Source organism: Triturus cristatus, chromosome 7 (assembly GCF_964204655.1).
Source record: "Triturus cristatus chromosome 7, aTriCri1.1, whole genome shotgun sequence".
Classification (NCBI taxonomy): Eukaryota; Metazoa; Chordata; class Amphibia; order Caudata; family Salamandridae; genus Triturus; species Triturus cristatus.
The window spans coordinates 953,695,308-953,715,617 of record NC_140590.1 but is presented as its reverse complement, the minus strand read 5'-3'; the positions used below and the strand labels follow the sequence as shown (position 1 = coordinate 953,715,617).

The 20,310-nt window shown below is 45.1% G+C and overlaps 1 protein-coding gene across 7 annotated transcripts in view; it reads left to right on the top strand.

Moving 5' to 3' along the window:
• SAR1B (secretion associated Ras related GTPase 1B) overlaps window positions 1-20,310 on the top strand; it is a 368,801-nt gene that overhangs the window by 324,984 nt on the left and 23,507 nt on the right. For all 7 annotated transcript variants that reach the window (XM_085617978.1, XM_085617982.1, XM_085617979.1 and 4 more), the window contains one exon: window positions 13,180-13,311. In XM_085617978.1, coding sequence (XP_085474104.1) covers window positions 13,180-13,311 — 132 coding nt within the window. The remainder of the gene's footprint in view (window positions 1-13,179; window positions 13,312-20,310) is intronic.

The following is a 20,310-nucleotide window of genomic DNA, read 5'->3' as shown; positions in this document are numbered from 1 at the left end:
GTGTATTTTTTCCTCCTTTTGCTTCTACCAGGGAATCACCACCCTCTTATTTCTATCCATTCAGACACTTTAGTCTCTCCCTACATCCTGCTTATTTGGCAGGGCTGGATCTGACCCCAAAGTGTTGGCCTATGGTAATTGCTCATGTTGATTGGGACTATCACGCAGCCATGCATCTTATGACTAGCAGTTCGCTGATGAGTTGCCACCTGGTTCTGGCCCTATCACCACCTTTTGTGATACTGCTAGGGCTATTTCTACTAAAGGCACACTGTTTGGTTTGATGCACTTGTTGTAGCCAGCTTTCTCTGCTTTTCCCTCACTAGTCTCAGTTACAGACAGCATGGCTACAGTTAGGGTTGATTCTCGCTTGATGGATTTTCCGCTGATGAGCACAGTGGCTTGGTGCACATACTTGCTTTCTTTTACTTTGCGCTCCTCCAGGGCTCAGATAATTTGTTTCCTCATTTGAGGAGCATTTCATCTGAAGATGGTCCATGCCTTCTGTCTCCCAGGCCCCTGGGTGGTACAGAGGCAATCTTCTGTGGGTTGGACCTATCATACATGCTGGGGGGAGGAGTAATAAGAGAGTTTGCTGAGCGCTCTGCAACTAATAGGAGGCACCCCTGTCAAATCCCCCGTCCAACCACCCAGGCCTCAGAAGCTCACCGCCCACCCGAACACGAATGGAGGAGTCAGTATACAAGAGCCGTACCCAAACACAGAATTTGGGTCTGAAACATATACCCTTCAGAGCTGCCATCAGATAACACCATTTAACAGTATCAAAGTCCTCTTCCAGGTCCAGAGATAGCAGCGCCATGTCCTTCACAGCTCCCGAGATCTCATGTAAGACATGAGCAAGTTGACGTAAATGAAGAGTCATACTGCGCGCATAAAGCTGCAATGGTCTTCATGGACCAAGTCACACATAACACCACGCAATCTAGTTGCCAGGATCTTGCAAAATATCTTGATATCTGAGTTGAGCATAGTGAGTGGCCTATATGAAGAGGGATCTGCCAAGTCCCCCCCAGGCTTAAGCATAAGACAGACAATTCCCTGCTGCATAAACTCCAGCAGTACTCCTCTCTCCCGTGCCTCGAGAAGGATCTCCTATAACTTCTCCCTAAGCACTGCAGAGTATGATTGAAAAACTTAACAGAAAAGCCATCCCCACCCGGAGCTTTGGACTTCTTGAGAGCGCTTATTGCATCGCCCATTTCCTCCAAGGATATGTCCTCCTCCAGTTCCTGTACATGATCGGGCCCCAACTGAGGTAGCCCCACTCTCTGTAAAAGTCATTCAACGCCCCCTCTGGGACTACCGAACCAGCCAGATACACTGTTCGGAAGTGATCAACCAAGGCAGACAGGATGTCCTGCCGGTTGGTGACCACCACACCAGCAGCATTCCTGAGGTGTAATGTAGGAGAAGGTTCCACCTCCCACCGGAGAATCCAGGCCAATAACTTTCCCGATGCATCTCCCTTCCTGTGCAATCGCCGACGATATGTCTTAAGAGTCATCTTGTCAAGCACCTCACAACTCCTACAAATCTCTCTATAGTCTCAAGTATTCTCATGCGCATCAGCTGAGTGCGTCTCCGTTTTTTGGATGGCAGCAAAGCATCTTTCCAACTCCTTAAGCTCCATCTTCAGCTGTCTGCTAACTCCACAGACAGTCCCCATGCATTTCCCTCTGATAACTGCTTTCAGCGCCTCACACTTGACGGCCTTAGTATTCATAGTATCCCAATTCACCTCCAGAAAATCAGTGAAAGAGGTAGGCAATACCTCCTGACAGGCTGTGTCAGTGAAGAGGTCAAGAGGCATGCACCAAGATCAAACCCCGCCCCAAGCTACACACCAACGCACGCTAAGAAGTACAGGAGCATGATCAGAGAGGAGCCACCCTATTGAGAGTGTTCTAGACCTCCCAGCAGAAAGTGATCCAGGTGACTATAAGTGCGTTTTAGAGTGGCAAGTGTACTCATGTCCCTCTGGGTGCAGTGCCCCCCGACCATCCAAGAGCACCAGATTGTGCATGACCATGGCGAGGGAACCCACCATTAGGGGCTTATTCCCCCGCCTAGATGGGTGCTGATCCCTCTCCCCATGAATACCACAATTAAAATTACCTACCAAAATAATGGGGGACCAAGCGCCCAATACAACCACGTATGCCTAAACCACACAGCCTAAAGTACGACCGCGTTTTTACCACGCATGCCTTTACTACGCATGACCTTACAACATATTTTGTTGTAAAGGCATGATTGCTAAAGGTATATGCATGGTAAATTGCACACCCCAGCCTCCTGCGCTTCGCCCTAACACCCAATACCCCAGCCCTGCAATCCACCCCGCCCCAGCCTTTAAAACTATCCCAACTCCTCCCCCTGACCCTAACACTCGGCCTGCTCTAAAGACTACCCCAGCCACCTGCCCTGAGCCCTAAAACTGACTCTCAGCCCTGAAAACTGCCACTTACTCTGCCCCCACTTTGGGGCCTAAAACCCTGCCCCCTACCAAAAAACTTCCACGACCCCAGACCCCCGCCCTGAGCCCTATGACTGACCCCCACCCCTGAAAATTGCCCCTTCCCCCCACCCTGACTCTGAAATACCCAACCCCAGCCCTTAAAACTACCCCGACCCCCCTTCCATTAGCCCTAAAACCCTACCCCCTGCCAAAAAACTACCTCAACTCCCCCACCCTGAGCCTTAAAACCAACCTCTACCCATAAAATCTACCCCCCCAGACCTGGTCCCAGCCCCACTTACCAGGCTGTGTCCCGGAGCTTCCTCTCCTGATCATTCCTGTTCCTCTCCCCACTTATTCGCACTTCTAAATTTCCAGTATTTGTAAAGCGCGAACAATTACCCGAAGGTGTCAAGGCGCTGGGGGCCGTCGGGCAGATTAAGCAAGCTATTGCCCAGATCCCCAGCGTCCAGCGTCAGTCGCCCTGGCCGCTGCGCCACACCTCTTCCACTTCTAGACAGCTGACTGCCTTAACCACGCATATACATGGTTAAGGCATATGTGTGGTTAAGGCAGATGCTTGGTTTAGGCAAGCATTGTTACGCTTGCATGGTAACAGCACGCTTGGCTCAGCCTGCATTTTGAAGGGCGTTTCCCCGCATACGTGTTCAGGATTGTAAGAGGCTCCCCATCCAATGAGCCCTGAAGATGGCGATAACGCCCTTCCACATCTGCTTCACTGTAGGTGTGACCCAGATAGCCCCCCCTCGTGTATGACGAGTATGATGCAGAGAAAATTTGTCCCCGTAATTTCTTCCACAATTTCTGGGACTCCCCGTCGACCAAATGCATTTCCTGTAAGCAGGCTATCTGCACTTTTTGTTGCCTAAGAAAAGAGTGTACTCTATAACATTTAGTGTAATTGTGTAGCCCCTTGACATTCCACGTAAAAATTCTTATATGTTCAGCCATGTGTCTTGGTGTCCCCACCCGCAAATGCGAGTATCACCCCGTGTCCCTCAGCACCCACCATGAGGTCCCCCTTAACCTTAGCACTCATACGCACTGTAATAAGAACACTCCCCAGCATAGGAAGCATGTTACCTTCAAACTATCTCAATCCCTCCCACTTCGGATAAGCAGTAAATCAACAAAAATGTGCTCTGCAGATCCAACATTGCTCTTGCTGTCATGACCCCTAACCCCACAACCCCCAACCAGGACCTACCACTATCGTGGAGATCCAGCTCTGAGACCCAACATAATAGATATAGTGCCTTATCGAACGCTAATATCAGAAGTATATAGAACCCTCACCCCACAGTGCACCAAGAGTAGTTCCTTGAAACCAAATTAACAGCCGTGTCTTGCATAATAATCAATCTTCTCCATGCAGAACCCCAAAAAGCCTCATTCAGGGATACACAAAACACATTATCTTGTCACGCAGCCGTATCACTCATCACCAAAGCACTCTTGTTTGTGTGCACTTCACCTTCCAGTTCCAATTCCTGGAGCCAGTGCCATGGTGCCATCCCACTGGATGATAACTCTTATTGGGCCATCATCAGGAAGGGATTGGCCCCTCCTGCAGTCTCCTCGAGCAGCCTCCAGTTGGGAGTACGAGCCCTACCCGAGTCCTGGGCTCCGGACTTCCAGGAACTAGTCTTATCCTTGGGCACCTTGTCCCATACCGCCAACCAACTCCACACATCATCCGAAGAGTCAAAGAAGTGAGACCTGCCACCAGCCAGCACCTGCAGCTTAGCTGGGTACAGAAGCATATAGCGGAAACCCATTGATCGTAGCTTAGCCTTGACCTCCAGGAAGGTTTTTTGAGATCCTTGAACCTTGTTAGTGTAGTCAGGATAGATGGAGATTCTATGATTCTCAAACCGGTAATGAACTACTTCTCTGGCAGCACGCAAAATGCAGTCCCTGTCTTTTTCATAGTTCAATATGCATGCTATTATAGCCTGCGACGGTGTGCCCTGCCTTGGGGGTGCCACCAGAGCCCAATGCACCCTCTCGATGGCAAACAGTGAAGTTAATCTGCATGTTTTCAGGGTGTTGCGGATCCTGAGCTCAACAAAGTGCTCTGTTGAAATCCCCTCAGCACACTCTGGGAACCTCAGGAGTCTCACATTGTTGTGGCAGGATCTCCCTTCTGCATCTTCCACCCAGGCTTCCAAGACCCCAGTTTTGGATGTGAACTTAGCCAATGGTTTCTTTAAAGTGTCCACCTTCGCATGAAGCTCCACAATGGATCCCTCAGCCACCCTCACCTTGTCAGACAATTTACATAAATTTGTGCTAAGGAGGGTTACCTCAATGGCCACTGTTTCAATTTTCCCCTGCAAAGCTTCCCTGTAACCTTAAATGGCCAGAACCAATTCTGGATAAGTAGATTACTCAGTAGGCAAATCCAGTCTCCTGATCACCCCTGTCACATGTTTGTCACGTAGAGCGCTGCAAGGGGGTCGCCTGGGTCATGTATTGTTCCATGGTATTCTGCCCGGCTGTCTTGTTTCTGCTCATCACAGGAGTCTTAAATGGAGGAGGTGCACACTGACCCAACCCGCAGTCACCGGTGCAGCATAGGTTCACAAGGGGCCAAAAAACACTAAACAGGCACTCCCTCAAGAAAAGTGACACCCTCCAGTTTCGGTGATACACCCCTGAAGGATTCAAGTATTTGGGCCCACTCTAATCAATACAGTCTGCCCAAGACACCCCAAACTCTTGCAGGGGCCATCATCGGTGCAGGAATGCCCAGAGTATCACTTGCCTGGCAAGAGGCGCCAGCAGTGGCCATACAGCGAAGGTTAGCGATGTCCACTTGCACGCGCCAGAGCAATGGGAGGAGGAAATGTACAGAGCCCTCCCGTGTGCAATACCCCTAGGTCCAAGGGGTCATGTGCAGAAGTAATCTGGAACTTCTGATGCTGCCCGGGTAGATCAACTAGGAGCGTTCCTCACTATAATGTGGGGGGCTGACCATGAGACCCGACCCCACCCGCACACTCCTCCGCTCTGTTAACAGGCCAAAATCACACCAGCACAGCTCCAAACTCACTTCAAAGGATTCTCCAGCGCCCGCCGTCCTGGCCGGGCGCTGGCTCCATGATATTATCCCCTGTGGGTACGGCACACCAGTCTATTGCAACAAGTCAGCCAATACCGGCGACATAGTCCATAAGCCTCCGCTTCCCAAAGACAATCCGGCTAGCTGTGGAGAAAGCTTCCCGGCACCGCAACACCACAGGCAGCCTCACTGGTCGCGACATGAGTTAGAGCCCAGCCACAAGGAGCCGAACTCTCGAAACCGAGTGCGGGCCACAGCTATCATTGTGCTCTTCCACGCTCCTCCGCGGCGCGAAACTCAATACCTCGGTGCAGGGGGTTCTCAGCAATGCCGCACACCGCGAAAGCAACCCCCAGCTCAGAGCTTAATTTGTAAAAAAAGAAGTGTCAGGGCCCCTTGTCAGGAGTCCACTTCCACTTGCACTACCCATTGCCGCTGTCAGTGCCGCCAATTAAATTACAGTATCAACACAGCTACTAACCATCACACTCCTACAAGTGTGACAATTCTGACTATTCCAGGCCCCCAAATTCATAAGAATGGCTTTGGCAGCAGGTTTTAATCATTTGTAATGTATGTTGAATTATTAAACCACTGCTGTTGTGCTAGTATTCAAACTAGACAAACAGCACTAACATGTGGCAGACTGTCATAAGTGCCGGAGTTGCCAATTAAGTGCCGTTGCCGAGCACCGGAAACCACCGTCTCAAATTAAGCACTGCCCTGGCGGCTGAAGATACAGCAGGATTACACAGGATAATACAGTGGTCGACAGGAGCCTCTTAGGAGCCAGTCCTGTTGACCATCTTGTGCAGGCCATGCCCTGTTCGATATTTTGATTGCAATATTGTGGTACACTGCCTGTGGTAGAGGTGGATCAAGTGCATGAGTAACCACAGACGGGACAGGGCAAGAAATCTCTGATCACAGTGGATCGATGTATCCCTGGCATACACTGCACCTCAGTGGGGCCTGGTAACGGCTATCTCTGCTATGCTGCCCCCTTCCTCAACCCAACTGTGTCAGGTATGACCCACTGCCTTAAGGAGCACCAGCTTACTACTGCTTCAGGAAGATATGTATCTCCTTCAAGAGTTGTGGTAAATTGGCAGAGGAAGCCGACTACCATTATCGGGAACCCCACATCCAATATCAATTTGGAGATCCTGTTTGTGAGAGTGTAAAAGATTTGATTATTAATTGGGATTGGTGATCACTCACTTTTAGGAAAAATCACAACCCTTGTCAGGATGAACCCTCAAAATCACTATGTTAACCCGAGCCCAACACCTGGTAGTTATGGCACAGAGCAGACAGGCTTAACTGTGGGCAATAAGTAAAGTAATTATACAGTACCAAAATAGTAGTAAAGTCAAAATGCAAAACAATTGATATTCCAAATCGAATTAGAAAAGCAGAGTAAAATCTACTAAATAAATTGACACCAAAATGACATCCAGTAAGAGGATCCAGAGATACGAGTTTTCAAAATGTTAAGTAGAACTGGCACCAGAAAGCGCAAAGCTCCAATGATTGTCACTGGTTGCTGTATACATACTTGAGTTCAGGATGCCGCTGTACAAGCACCTCTTATGTTGGATTTAATAGACTATAACGTTGCTCCATCTATAATAAGAATCTAGGCAATATTTTGGGTTTGCATGACTACTGGCTTGCCTCCTGGTTCACTAATGGCAGTGTCATTGCGGTCAGTCATTAATGTTTGTAAGTTCACTTTGAAAAAATATTTATAATAAATGTCTACCTATGCAGTGATTTATTCTGATCTACTAAAGTGAAATGCTTCCGCATGTGAAATTCACTTTTTTAATTTTGAAGAGACTGTATAAAATCTTGACATGTACAATATACATGTCCAACGTTTTCATGGCTAGGCTCGTGCACGGAGGTCTTAGAGCCAAATCTAATCCATGGGTTGTCTCATCCTATTAATTTGACTGTACGCTCTCCTCTATATGCTACTCGGGCTTAGTACATGGGGCTGTCATTCCCTTGATTTGTAAAAGGAGAGAAGGGAATCATGGAGTCCTGCCCACTTGCACCAGCTTGACAACTCTACCAGCAAGGCTTCTCGTAGGTGAGATGAAGAATAGTGTGTACAGTGAAAATACATTTAGGTGACCCCAGGGCAGGTATACCAAGCTGTTGTGTTGTGTGCAACCGTAGTCATGAGTTCCCAGGGAAAACTACCAGGCTCATTTGGGACAGCCAGGGGCAATACTTTCAGGGGGTATTTGGGATGTGACTTCCCCCAAATGCATTGTTGGCTTGGTAATTAGGTCTGGAGGCCTTAAGTTGTGTCTGCTATGTCTGTTTCGCTTTTCTTGTCATTTTCATTTGATTAAGAGCTTTTAACTTGTTCATTGTTTGGAGCGGAAATTTAAATTTATATAGTGACTGCTTTACCCAAAAAATAATAAATCTGCACCCATATAAGTACTCCATGTGTGTGTGCATATTTACTGCTATAAAGCTGTGCATTGTCAGGCTTCAATGCATACTACTGGCAATGAAAAACCCAAACGGTGAAGGGACGAATGCTTGCAAATAGTCTAACCGCTGGCAATCGCTGAGGGTTGCATTCGAAGCCATAGTTTTCTCCCATTGTGCCACTGTAGATCAAGGCCAATTTAATGCAAATCAGTACTGACCCTGTTCCTCGTCGAAATAGTCCATTCCAAACCTCAGTCATCTCATTGCTTCATGCTGTGGCCCACCACTTTTTTGATTGGGAAATTTGAGATCCACACCCACTGAATCTCAATGACTTTGCCCCTTCTACGTACGTAGAAGTACATAGATGTATAGTTACGTAAAGTAACCCTAAACTTATATATGTATATATAATATATTGCCAATATTTTAGTCCTCGATAATTTGACCATGATATTCAGGTTGCACAATATTATTGAGACAACATTCAGACATGCAACTGCGGTTAGGTAGTAAAAGTCATGTTTGGGACCAAATAGAACCCTCATTCCACTAGGTGCCATTGCACTTTCAACACCACTTATGGCTGCCCCCTGGTGATTGCAGGCCTACCCATCTGTATATTCTCTTGGGGAGGAAGAGGTTGCAACAGGTGTCCTTGCCAGTATTTGCCTCTCTCTTCCAATCCAGAGAGGGAGAAAATATTCTCATACCATTGTCATTCATTTGCCCTTTAGCAGCAATTAGGTAGCTGTTCTGGTAATATGGAGTGGTAGGATTTAGTAGCTCTCACTCCTTTTCCCCTTCTACTATTTCCCTCTCAAGGTCTCTGGGTGGACAAGGGATGGGAACTTCAGAATGCGATCTTTGTTACAAAAGTCCATTTTTTACGTCCCCTTCACCAAACCACACACATAAGCAATGCATTAGGCAATGAAGTAGAGCTAATGTAATAGTAGAGTCAGCTGAGAAGCGCCATGCCCCCTCCCCTTCCCTATGGCCTCATCCCCTCCCATGCCAGGGTGTTCCCCGTGGCTTTTCACCCTCTATGACATAGACACATAATTATGCGGTAGACACATGAGGAGGATCCAAACTTGATGTAGACTGGGGGAGAAGAACTATTATGAGCATAAAACACTAGACCGCGCTGAATACATTTGACCCACCACAACACCAGTTGGACTTCACAAAGTTTTAAAGGTTCTCATGTTTGAAACTCAAAGACTGTTGGTGCAACTGACAAGACCAGGATAGCACAGACTCTGCACAAAAATAGACAAGTGATTGTGAGACACCTTACACCAAGGACTCCATTAACTTAGAGGGAATATATGTGAAATTGTAATTACCATAAGAATAAGAACCGTGCCTAAAATATCTATTGTATTGTATCAATATGAAAGTTGAAAACAATAAAGTATCACTTGGAAAACAAAATTCAATTCCTCTCATAGGGGATTGCCATTGATGGTCATAAGCACTGAATAGTCCCAGCCGTGTGCGGGGACCTCAGAGTACTTTTTCAAAATATATCTTCTTAAGTGTAAATGTTCGCCTTTCTTCAGGAAGGTCTGCAGAGTCACTTGAGAAAAAAAAATATGCACCCTATAGGAATAGGCTACACTGGCCCAATTCTTCATCTTGTACTTAAACAAGGGTCCAGGAGAATTGTATATGAGCATAATTTCATGATGTTTTTATGAAATAGCATCAATCTCTTTCACAACACTTTTTAAGATAGAGTATTGAGATTCAGGAGAGCCGGACAGTGTAGCCCCATAGTCTGTCATTATTTGAGTGAAAAATGTAGGCTGTGCCTTTAAGAACCCAGGGATTACCAGTATCTTATCATGCTTAGCAGGTGGCAGTTGCTTCAGTTCTTTTTTCCGGCTCCTGCTGACAGGACCCTGGAGCATTGAGCTCGGCCAGTTTTGACTTTTTCTCCACAAACCTTTCAAGTCAATTTTGTTGACAACTATTTCACTCAACATTTCTGGTCTCACTCTGGCTTTTTCAGTTTTTCCTGACAGAAAATTGAGGTATTTTGACAGAAAAATGCCTTCTTTGTTTTACAAATGCCCATCATTTGGGAGAAAAAAAACGCTAAAACAGATCTTCGTGAGGTTTGTATTATCTGCCTCCCAAAGAGTCATGTTCCTGGGTCTTGTCACCACTGCAGGAACTTCTCAAGACAAGACGCACCCTGAAGTACAGGGAGAAAATTCGCCTCTGTGGTACCGAGTAGCGAAGAAGACAACAGACACAGTCTGAAGAGGGACCTCGGGTGAGGAGAGGGCCAGTCCTCTATTAGGGCTTTGTCATCTGTCTCTGAAGGGTATGCAAAGAAGAAAACTGCAGAAAAACGCCATCGGTCCCAGTCGACGTTGAGAGGTTCGACGTCAAGAAGCGATACAGCACCTACCTGTTCGCTGTCAATACAAGGTTTGATGTAGAAGAAGCAACGTAGATCATCATCGAAGCAAGATGTATCAATGTTGATGACAACACCGTCGCCGTACAGGCCTCGTTCGACATCGAAGAGTCCATCGACTACGAGGCTCCCACAACGCTTGCCATTGAGATCCTGTTAGACATTAGGGCGCCGTCAAAGGTCTCCTTCAAGGTCCACACCGAAGTCCAGGCACCTTCCAAGATCATCATCGACAGGCTGGTCAACGTCGCGGTGTTCAGAGCGGTCGAGAACCCTTTCAACGTCGACAAGGCTGCAGGAGGCAATAGAAAATCCAGATTTGGAGATTCCAGAACATACTCCCCTTTTTAAAGTGTCGAACCATGTTCTCCTCCACCAGTGCCATCTCCTCCTCCTCAACCTCCTTCACCACCTCCTCCAATACCTCAGTGCCTCCTACACTGGCACCAATCACTCCCTTACCATCTTCTAGGCGTCCCCGCCATCATCACTATTCACAACGGTCTTGGTGTAGACATGATACCACAGATACATCTTCCACTTCTACCAGATGATACTCTCCTCACTTTCAGATTCCCCACCTCCCCACCATTGCTATGTCGACTCCAACTCCTACAACGTCAGTAATATTTGAAACACTTCAACACAGTCTGCATCAAGACCATTACTGCCACTAGTGTCAGGTCTTCTAGAACCTGCTATGGATCTTTTCCTAACTCCAGCCTTAATTAAACCAGCTCCATCGAGGCTTCAAAATAAATATCTCCCTCTGAACAAGATCGTGCTTTTCTCCATACTGACCCAACTCCAGACTCAGTGATTGTAGTGGCGGCAAAAAAGCACCATGCCATTACTCCCATTTCTACCTCCCGATAAGGAAAGTAGAAAGTTAGACTTGGTGGGTTGTAGAGTTTCAGCACTGCAGCAACTACAATTAAAGCAGCCAGTGCAACTGCACTTCTCGGCAGGTATGACAGGGCACTATGGGAATCCATCCAGCAGTTTGCGGAACATCTCCCGAGAGATAAACGGGATGACTTCATGGAAATCCTAAATGAAGGATTCATGGTTTCCAATCAAATCATTAGTGCTGCAGCAGACTCTTCTCTATTAGCAGCACATGGGTACTGGCACAGCATCGTTCAGAGGAGGCATTCTTGTCTTGGCCTCACATCCCTCAAGCCAGAGTCTCAACAGAGGATATTGAATCTCCCATTTTCCAGTACTACCCTCTTCCGAAGCCACAGGAATGATGAGATGGCACAAAAAGCTCACACGTCTCTATCAGCTAAACCTAAAGCACACTCCAGTAGAGGTAAGGCAGCTACTACTGCTTTATTGAGGAATGTCTACATACTGGAAACTTGCAAAGCAGCCATGTGGAGATCTGTTCATACATTCACCAAGCACTATTGCCTAGATTCTGATGTTAGAGCAGATGCTCAAGTAGGACAGGCCTCCCTCAGAAATCTATTTGCTTAAATGGCTACCTTAGTTGATCCTCTGTCCTCTATACCACTCTTAGTAGGGATGGGTTATTCAGTGCTTATGACTATCAATTGAAATCTCCTACGAGAGAAGGATAGTTTCTTACCTGTAATTCCTGTTCTCTTGTAGGGGAATTTCCATTATAGTCATAAGCAACCACCCCTCCTTCCTGGTGTAGTGGACAGAGGTAACCATGAGACCTAAATATTATCATGCATCACCTCAAAAAGAACTGAAGCAACTGCCACCTGCTGAGCATTATGGGATACTCACTGGCGGTCCCTGGGTTCTTAAAGGCACAGCCTCTATTTTTAACTCATATAATGACATACTATGGGCTACACTGTCCTGCTCCCCTTCATATCTATACTCTATCAACAAAGAAAGGGTGTGTGTGAAAAAGCTTTATGCTGTTTTATAAAAACATCATGAAATTATACTCATATACAATTCTCCTGGCCCCCTTTTTTTAAGTACAAGATGAAGAATTGGGCCATTGTAGCCTATTCCTATAATAATTTGTTTCACTCTGCAGACTTCCCAAAGAAAGACGAACACCTACACTTAAGAATATTAATTGTGAAAAAGTGCTCCGGGGTCCCCACACGTGGGCAGGACTATTCAGTGCTTATGACTATAATGGAAAATCCCCTACAAGAGAACAGGAGTTACAGGTAAGAAACTATTTATTTCTTCACGTCCCTACCACTGCACTTACGATCTCTGACTTGGGTTACAATGTCAGTGCCAGGTTTCGTAAAAGCAACCAGGGGTAGCAACTGACACCCATAACGACCCCTAATTCACGGGGTCCATAACATGTACAGAAAAAAACTGTGTGCAATCTGAGGCCATCCCTGGGCTGCCCTAGATCTGAAGCCTCCAAGTTGCCCTGCTAGTCTCACCTCAAACAAACGTGATTAGTGCAGTCATTGATCACAGTCACCAAAGCTCACCTCCTTCACGCAGTGGCGGGTCGCATTGGGCGTGCTGCGGGACGGGGCAGGGGAGGAGCAAGGGGGTTAGTAAACTCGGACATACGACGGAATGGAGGAAAGTAATTAAATAAATTAAAAAAACTATTTACCTTGCGCACGCTGCATCGCCGATATCCAGGTGAAATTATTACAGCCTAAGATAGCAGAATGTTAAATGGTAAACCTCCCTACATATTCAAAGTGAGTCTATTCCTACGAATTGTTGTAAGATTGGAACTAAGCTATTTTCTTTGTGCAGGCACTACTGACTGATGAAACAATTTCCAATGTACCCATTCTAATACTTGGCAACAAGATAGACAAACCAGAAGCCATCAGTGAAGAGCGGCTACGAGAGCTATTTGGCCTCTATGGCCACACAACTGGCAAGGTATTTTATGTTTGATGTTCTCTTTTCTTGTACACTTCCTGCATAACCAGTGAATGAATGACATGTTTATTTTATTTTTTTACAACATTGGTATTGGTATTTTATCCTGCACTCATTTATCATTGAGTTGAATTGTACTGTGGTACTTGTAAAGCGCGCGGTTACTCCCAGGCTTGTCCCGGCGCTAGAGAACAAGCAAAAGCAGAAGAAAAAGGGAACAATCAAAGAGTAAAAAGCCAAGTCTTCTCAGCAGTTTAAAAGACCCTTCACTCACTTCTAACCGTAGCTTGGCCCGCAAGCTATTCCAATCTTGCGGGCAAAGGATCTGCCTCCTGGTTTTGCTCGCCTATCCCTGGGGACCTACCTTAACAAGATGACCTGAAGATGACCGTGGTATTCTAAGGGGAGAATAAAATTGAACCCTATTGGACAAGTATTCTGGCCCAGACTGATGGAGAGCTCTGTGCATCAGTGTCAATGTTTGATACAGGATCCTTTTCCCAACAGGTAACCAATGTAAATTGATAAGATGGGTCGTCATCGACGCACGTCTGGTATGATGGAGTATCAGACAGGCTGCTGCATTCTGGACTATTTGCAATTTCTGCAACAAATACTTGAAATATGGCTTGAATTTGAACTGTACATTATTTTGGTTTTAATTTGATCATCTACAAGGACCATTTTTGCTTTTCCCTAAAGATAGTGATTGATCGGAGTTGATAACAGTAGATTGGCGATGCTTTATCATAAGTTCAAACGTTTTACTGTGTAAAAAGGGTTAATCACAATCCTCTGCTATAGTTTTTAGAGTTGTCTTGATTAATTCTCGCACCGAATGAAAAACACGTCTAGCCAAATACGGCTGACACGTAACATAGCCGTTGCCTGTTGGCGACAGGCAAAACAGTGTACACAACTTGACCTGGCATTCAGTTCTTATAGCGGGGACCGCTGGGACAGTGGTCACTCTATGGCGTTCTAGGGCAGTAAATGGCACTATATACGATGTTGAACACAAGCCAGTGTAACCTGAGTCATTTTCCTTAACACGAGTGGCACCCTTGCAAACACTCAATCCTGAATGTGACATTTCCTTGTCTCTAGTGTCCTTCTTGAAGTTTGGTAACCCCAAAGCAGTAGCTTTTGGGGCATATATGTCCCTGATATGTTGTAGTCACCGCTGGGCTCATCCTTAATGACTAAGAAAGGGGAGGGATTTGAAAACGAAATTTAAGGTGAATACGCGTTCAGTTTGGTTGGTTTCTAGTGCCACATCTTCTTACAATTCCCTGTTTATTCATCTGTGAACCATCCCCCAGTAAACTGCAGCCGTGCGGTCAGAATATAGCATTATTAGTCTGGTAATTGTGTACTGCTTTCCTCCTGTGTAAGTTTCAGCTTGTCCAATTGACCCTACATCTCCTCCATGCCAATTAATTCAGTATCTCTGGAAATAGTTTGAATGTTGGCACTCTTGTGAAACTTCTGCGACATTCACAGGCATATTGTAAGGGATCCTCTTCATGGTGTTGGCCGTGTGCTGTTTGCGATGTTGTTATGGGGTACTTGCATATCACCATGCCCAGTACAGAAGTGCAGTCTCCAACCAGCAGCATAAATATGTGTGCATGTGGTGTACACAGTTCACTCAGATTTGAGACTTGAAAAAAGGACATATCATCTGTGTTGTGTGTGTTCATTTAATAGGCAAGTGCTACTCCATTCATGGAAAGAATCAACAATGCTCTCCTGATTTATTTCAACATGCACCACCGCTAGTGCTGTTCCCCGTGGCACCTGAATTCTCACTCCACTGGATTTGGGTGCTCACTCAGTGAACTCTAAACGACGCCTCCGTGTTTTAGGGATTTTCCTAGTTTTTCCTATATTAGACGTTTCCTGTAGAAACACATTTTGGACAGCATGTTGCCTCAGGTATGACCCAACTGAGCTAATTTTTATCTAAGTGTTCAGTCCACTGATGTTCCTGGTCATCATATGTATTCTGTAACCCATTATTGTCATCAGTCTGAGAGTTCAGTTAACCAAACATGCTCCCCTGCGAATCAGTCCTTTCCATCTGCCCCACAGCAAGCACCTGATAACGCCTGAATCAGGTGTCAAACTTTGCACCCATCTGATCTTGTGGCATGGTACCGCAGATCTGGGTCCTAGCTCCCCATAAGCTGCACGCTAACCAGACAGGCAGGCTAGGCATGTCCTACAACTAAGAACTACAACTTTCATGTCCATTGTCAAAGTGAGTTCAGCACTATCCACCCCTCTGGTTCTGCTTATAGAGAAGCTAAATAGTTCCCCTGTTGTGCCTAGACCGGATTGGGAGCAATTCAGGAGTTGGGTTGCACTCACACAGTGCATCTGTACAAAGATGCACGCTTAGTATAAATAACGCACCTATGCACTTCCCCATGACAGCCGAACCAATTTGATTCTATGGTATATCCTTGCCTGAGATCTCTCTCCAAACTCATGATCCTGATTCAGGCCTCTCTTTGGGCAGTAGTCAACAATCTGCTCCCTTCGGTGTTTTATGTGACAAAATAGGACCCTAAGGAAGTGCTTTCTGCCTCTAGCCTAGGTTGTGGGAAACCTATGCAGGGACTTTTGTTGGTCTGCCGTCTTCTAGCATGTTTGTATGACATCAGTATCAAGGTCAGGGATATCGACCAGCACATATATCGACTCCACAGTTTTTACAAAAAACTTAACATCAAGGAAAGCATACAGACAAAAGTATAGATTTACTACTCTCAACTCCCCATGTTAGTGGTAAATATCGTGGAGTCACTATAAGTGCAGGTCTATATTTAACCTTCAATATTGTTGTAGAGCACCCTATTTCCTGATGCTGTCTGAGGGCCCCTAGCGACTCTGCCTGTGATGTTGATGGCAGTGGCCCATTTTAGTCCACCACCCTATTCGATGAGCCGCTGCAATAGAATTTTATTCGGAATTTTATATTGCACAAATCAGAGCACTTTACATGAGCACCAGTTGCGTTACAGACAGACAAATTCATTTGATTTTTTTGTTAGGCGCGGGGAGATTAAGTGATTTGCCCAGAATTACAGGATGTTTAGCGTTGTTGCCGAGACTCGAACCCAGTTCCCCAGCTTTGAAGTCGACCTCCCTAGCCGTTAGGCCACATCCTCTCCCAGAATTCGATCTGTACATGATGCCACCTTTATGGTGTTTGCCCTAATAGTTCCATGCTAGTTAAGGTGTTTGAAAGAATCCTCGTATAATCTTCATTGGGATCGAAATAGCAACATATTTTCAGTTCTTAATCTCCTTTTTTCAGGACATCAAACCATGTCTTTTTATTTGCACACTTCAGTGAATTCATGGAAAAACTTTGCTTGTGTTCTCAAAGCGAAGTGACCCTCAGTGGCTGTTGGCTGCAGCGTGAAGTCCTAGTAGTTCAGAATGCAAAATATGACAGCTCTAGAGTAAGCCCTTGGCGGAGAAAGAGCCCCAAGACTCTTTGTGTTCTTGCAACAAAAAAAGTGAGAACACCCTTTGGACTCAGCCCTCTTTTATCTTCTCCTACTTGAAAATGTCCATGCTCGATCCCCACACTTGTTCTGGCAATCCCACCATATAGAAATTGCTGCTCCTTGACCTCACGTCTGCCTCTTATACACCAGGCTTCCGCAATTTGGTGACTTGATTTGGGCCATTTCCAATGAGATGTGTTTTGTTATGTTTTCTGCCAGAGTCACTCAGCCCACTACCTTCCACAGGGCCCTGTGGGCCATTTAAGACCCACTGCTATGGCCTCAGTTAGGATCTGGTCTCTCGTACACCGACAGGACATCTTCTATCAAGAGTACAGGTGTCACTAGTTGCTTAAACTGTGAGGCATTTGGAAATTGTGGGGATAATCACTTGTCGGGAGCAAGAATATTGTTCCTATCCATTTTTTTTGTTTGACTTATTTTGTTTGCCTTGTCTCTACGCACAGTGGGCTCGGGAATATGTCACATTTGCAGGGACACACACAAGGTGTGCTGTCTATCTATCAATTCAATTCTTGTCTCTTGGCAGGAGAATACTAGATGCCAGTGTCTATGCACCTAACTCCAGGATTACAGGTTGAACTTTGCTGCATCTCCCTCCCGCAGGGATATATGTCACAAAGGTAGATCAGCAGCCTGTCACTCTCACTTTCAGGCTGGAGGATGAGCAAGGACCAAAGACTCTAAAGCGCTGCTGGTATTGTCCTTTATGAGGAGAAGCTCCTGCCTGTTGAAGAAGATGCTGGTCTTTCCAAAAGTGCCTTCAATATATCTACAACCACTAATCTTACGATAGATTGAGATATTGTTTTACAATACAAGACCGTTCAGGGAGGAAGAGGCGGGGATCGTGAAGAAAGTGTTTGTGTATTTGCCTGAAGCACAAAAAGTACACTTTCAAATGGTAACATGACAAGTGATCTAAGAAGGAGATAGTTAAAAATAATTGGACTCTTTATAAAAATAAATAAATAAAATATTCAGTATAATGTACTATGACTGTGTTCCTTCAAATGTATAAATATAGTTACCAAGAGGTAATTTTTATTATATGTATATATTCTAAGTGAGTAAAACAAACTTTGGCAGAAGCCAAACCCAAAACCCAATAGCTCTAGCTTTGTGTGGTAATAGCTGGATGACTTTGTGTGTGTTGCGCCCAGCTCTCCTAGCAAGCCAATCTTGTGATGAAGCAACATCTTGGGCTACACCAATGTGAAAGCTGAGTGTAGGGCCCATCTATTGAACAGACTGCATTAGCGTAGATAAGCCATACGTTCACAAAAGTATGTTACAGAAATAAGTCAGAGGATGGAATTTCCATTGTACGTGATGAACTTAATAGGCATACACAACAAATATTACAAAGCAGACATTTTTGACAAAGGGACAGCATTTGCATTGTATCTTTAAGAACGTATGAGTACATGAACAGTTTTACTTTGTAAACAAAAAGCTGTCAATCCAACAACATGTTATCATGACAGCAGAGTAAAACAAATTAACGTGTGTGATTAGTAAATAGCACTATGAAAAATTCACTTCCCAAACGAAAATCCATAAATTAGCAAATAAAATGTTGCTGTGTCAGTCAAGTAAATCCATGAAAGAACACACATTGGCTACACTTTATATCGAATGGGCAGTCTGAAAACAGGATGCTCCATCCCCAAAACCTAACGTGAAAACACATGGGACAATGCAACCATCCAGGAAAAGCCAGCTTCTGACTGGGACCTACCCTTGTCTGAAGGATTTGTGAAAAGATGTTGACATGGGGTGTTCCAGACAATTAAGCTGTGTATAGCCGTACCTAAAAAGAGTGATTCAAAGTTTTAATTTAGATAGTTATGACTTTTTCAGGAAGCATTGCTGAATTAAACTCTTAATTGAGCTGAATGGCTCTGGCCTGCTACCAACTCGCAGAACACTAAAAGTAGTATTTAAATTTCTTTATTAATGAAGCCAGGTATCCAACTCTGTTTTTCCCGATCCCTCCTGGTCCTACCCCTGGAAGGAATGGACAGTCGTGTATCCTGCGCTGCTACCAAATGTTTTTGCGCATCATTACCTGAAGCCTATTTATCTGATCTATGTGTCTCTCACGCAGGAATATCCTTTAGTTAGTTATGTCTTGCATGTAGCCAGGATCATGAAATTATTAGTAAGGCTCAAGTTACATGACCTAATTTTGAATGTAAATTGGCAAGAATTGTAGGATAATAGTGTGATAGGCTTATCAACTTCAGAAATGTAAGCAATTGTATCCGTTTTAGGAGGAGGCAATGCGAGTAAGCTCATTGCCCATTCTCTGCCCTTACTCCCCCCGCATACACACTCCCCCATCTTCTCATACTCACCAGTAGTACTTGACTTGTGATCGTTGACAGTCACGGGCCTAAAACTTTCCCCGAATTACAGCAAATGAGTGAAGTGAGCGAGCCAGACTACTTCTAGGAGCATTTAAGGGATTCTCCCCTGAGAAAAGTTTGAAAACAAATGGGGCACATAATACATTTTAAAGCACAATTTTCACACAAATTGGCTAAAAAGCCATAGGACCTGAGAGGGCAGTCGTGAAATATTTCATAACTTTCAGGATATTCCAAGGAAGCCTGACACTCCCTGGAAATTGCCCCCATTTTTTCAAAATTTGCATGGTTTAACCCCATATGTCAGAAATTATCCTTAGTATTCTAGGGCCAGAATTTTGCCCTAGGTGTCCTAATTTGTCAAAAAGTACCTCCAATTATGCCATGGTCAACAATCTGTCATATGACATGGATTCCAACATTATGCCAAGAAACACACACAATACCCCAGTGCCAAAATTTGACCACAAATAACCCTTATGGTCTGTGGGCACCCACAAATGGCAAACCTTAGCTTTAGTGTGCGAAGATCCGCATTTTGTCATGTGTGACCGCATACCAATTACTTCCAGTATATCAGCACCAGCATTTTGTCACGGGTGCACCCATATGCCAAGAATTACCTCCAGTATGCTAGAGCCTGTGTTTTGACGTGAGTAATACCCCCACCTATATTCCATGGGTGAAATGGACATAAGCCAAGAGTAATCTCAAGAATGCCAGGGTCAGTGATGTGTATGCCTATATTGTATATGAACAGTTGGCTCACTGCCTATATTTTTTCTGTTTCAAAACTGCATAAATATATATCTTTTTTTAAGTATGCCAAAAGCACACTCACTAGGGTAACATAGACACAAACTCCCACACTAGCACTTTCACATACTCGGACACACACACACACACATACATACATTTTCTCTTGCACGTTCTCTCTCACAGTCACATTCATCTTCCCATTTTTGCAATCCATGATACTGTCTTGCCTGTTAGTGAAGCTTGGAAAACATTTTCTTTCTTCAGTATTCAAAAGTCAAAACAGATGCCATTGCCAAAGCTTGTTGTAGTACATTACGTGGATGAAG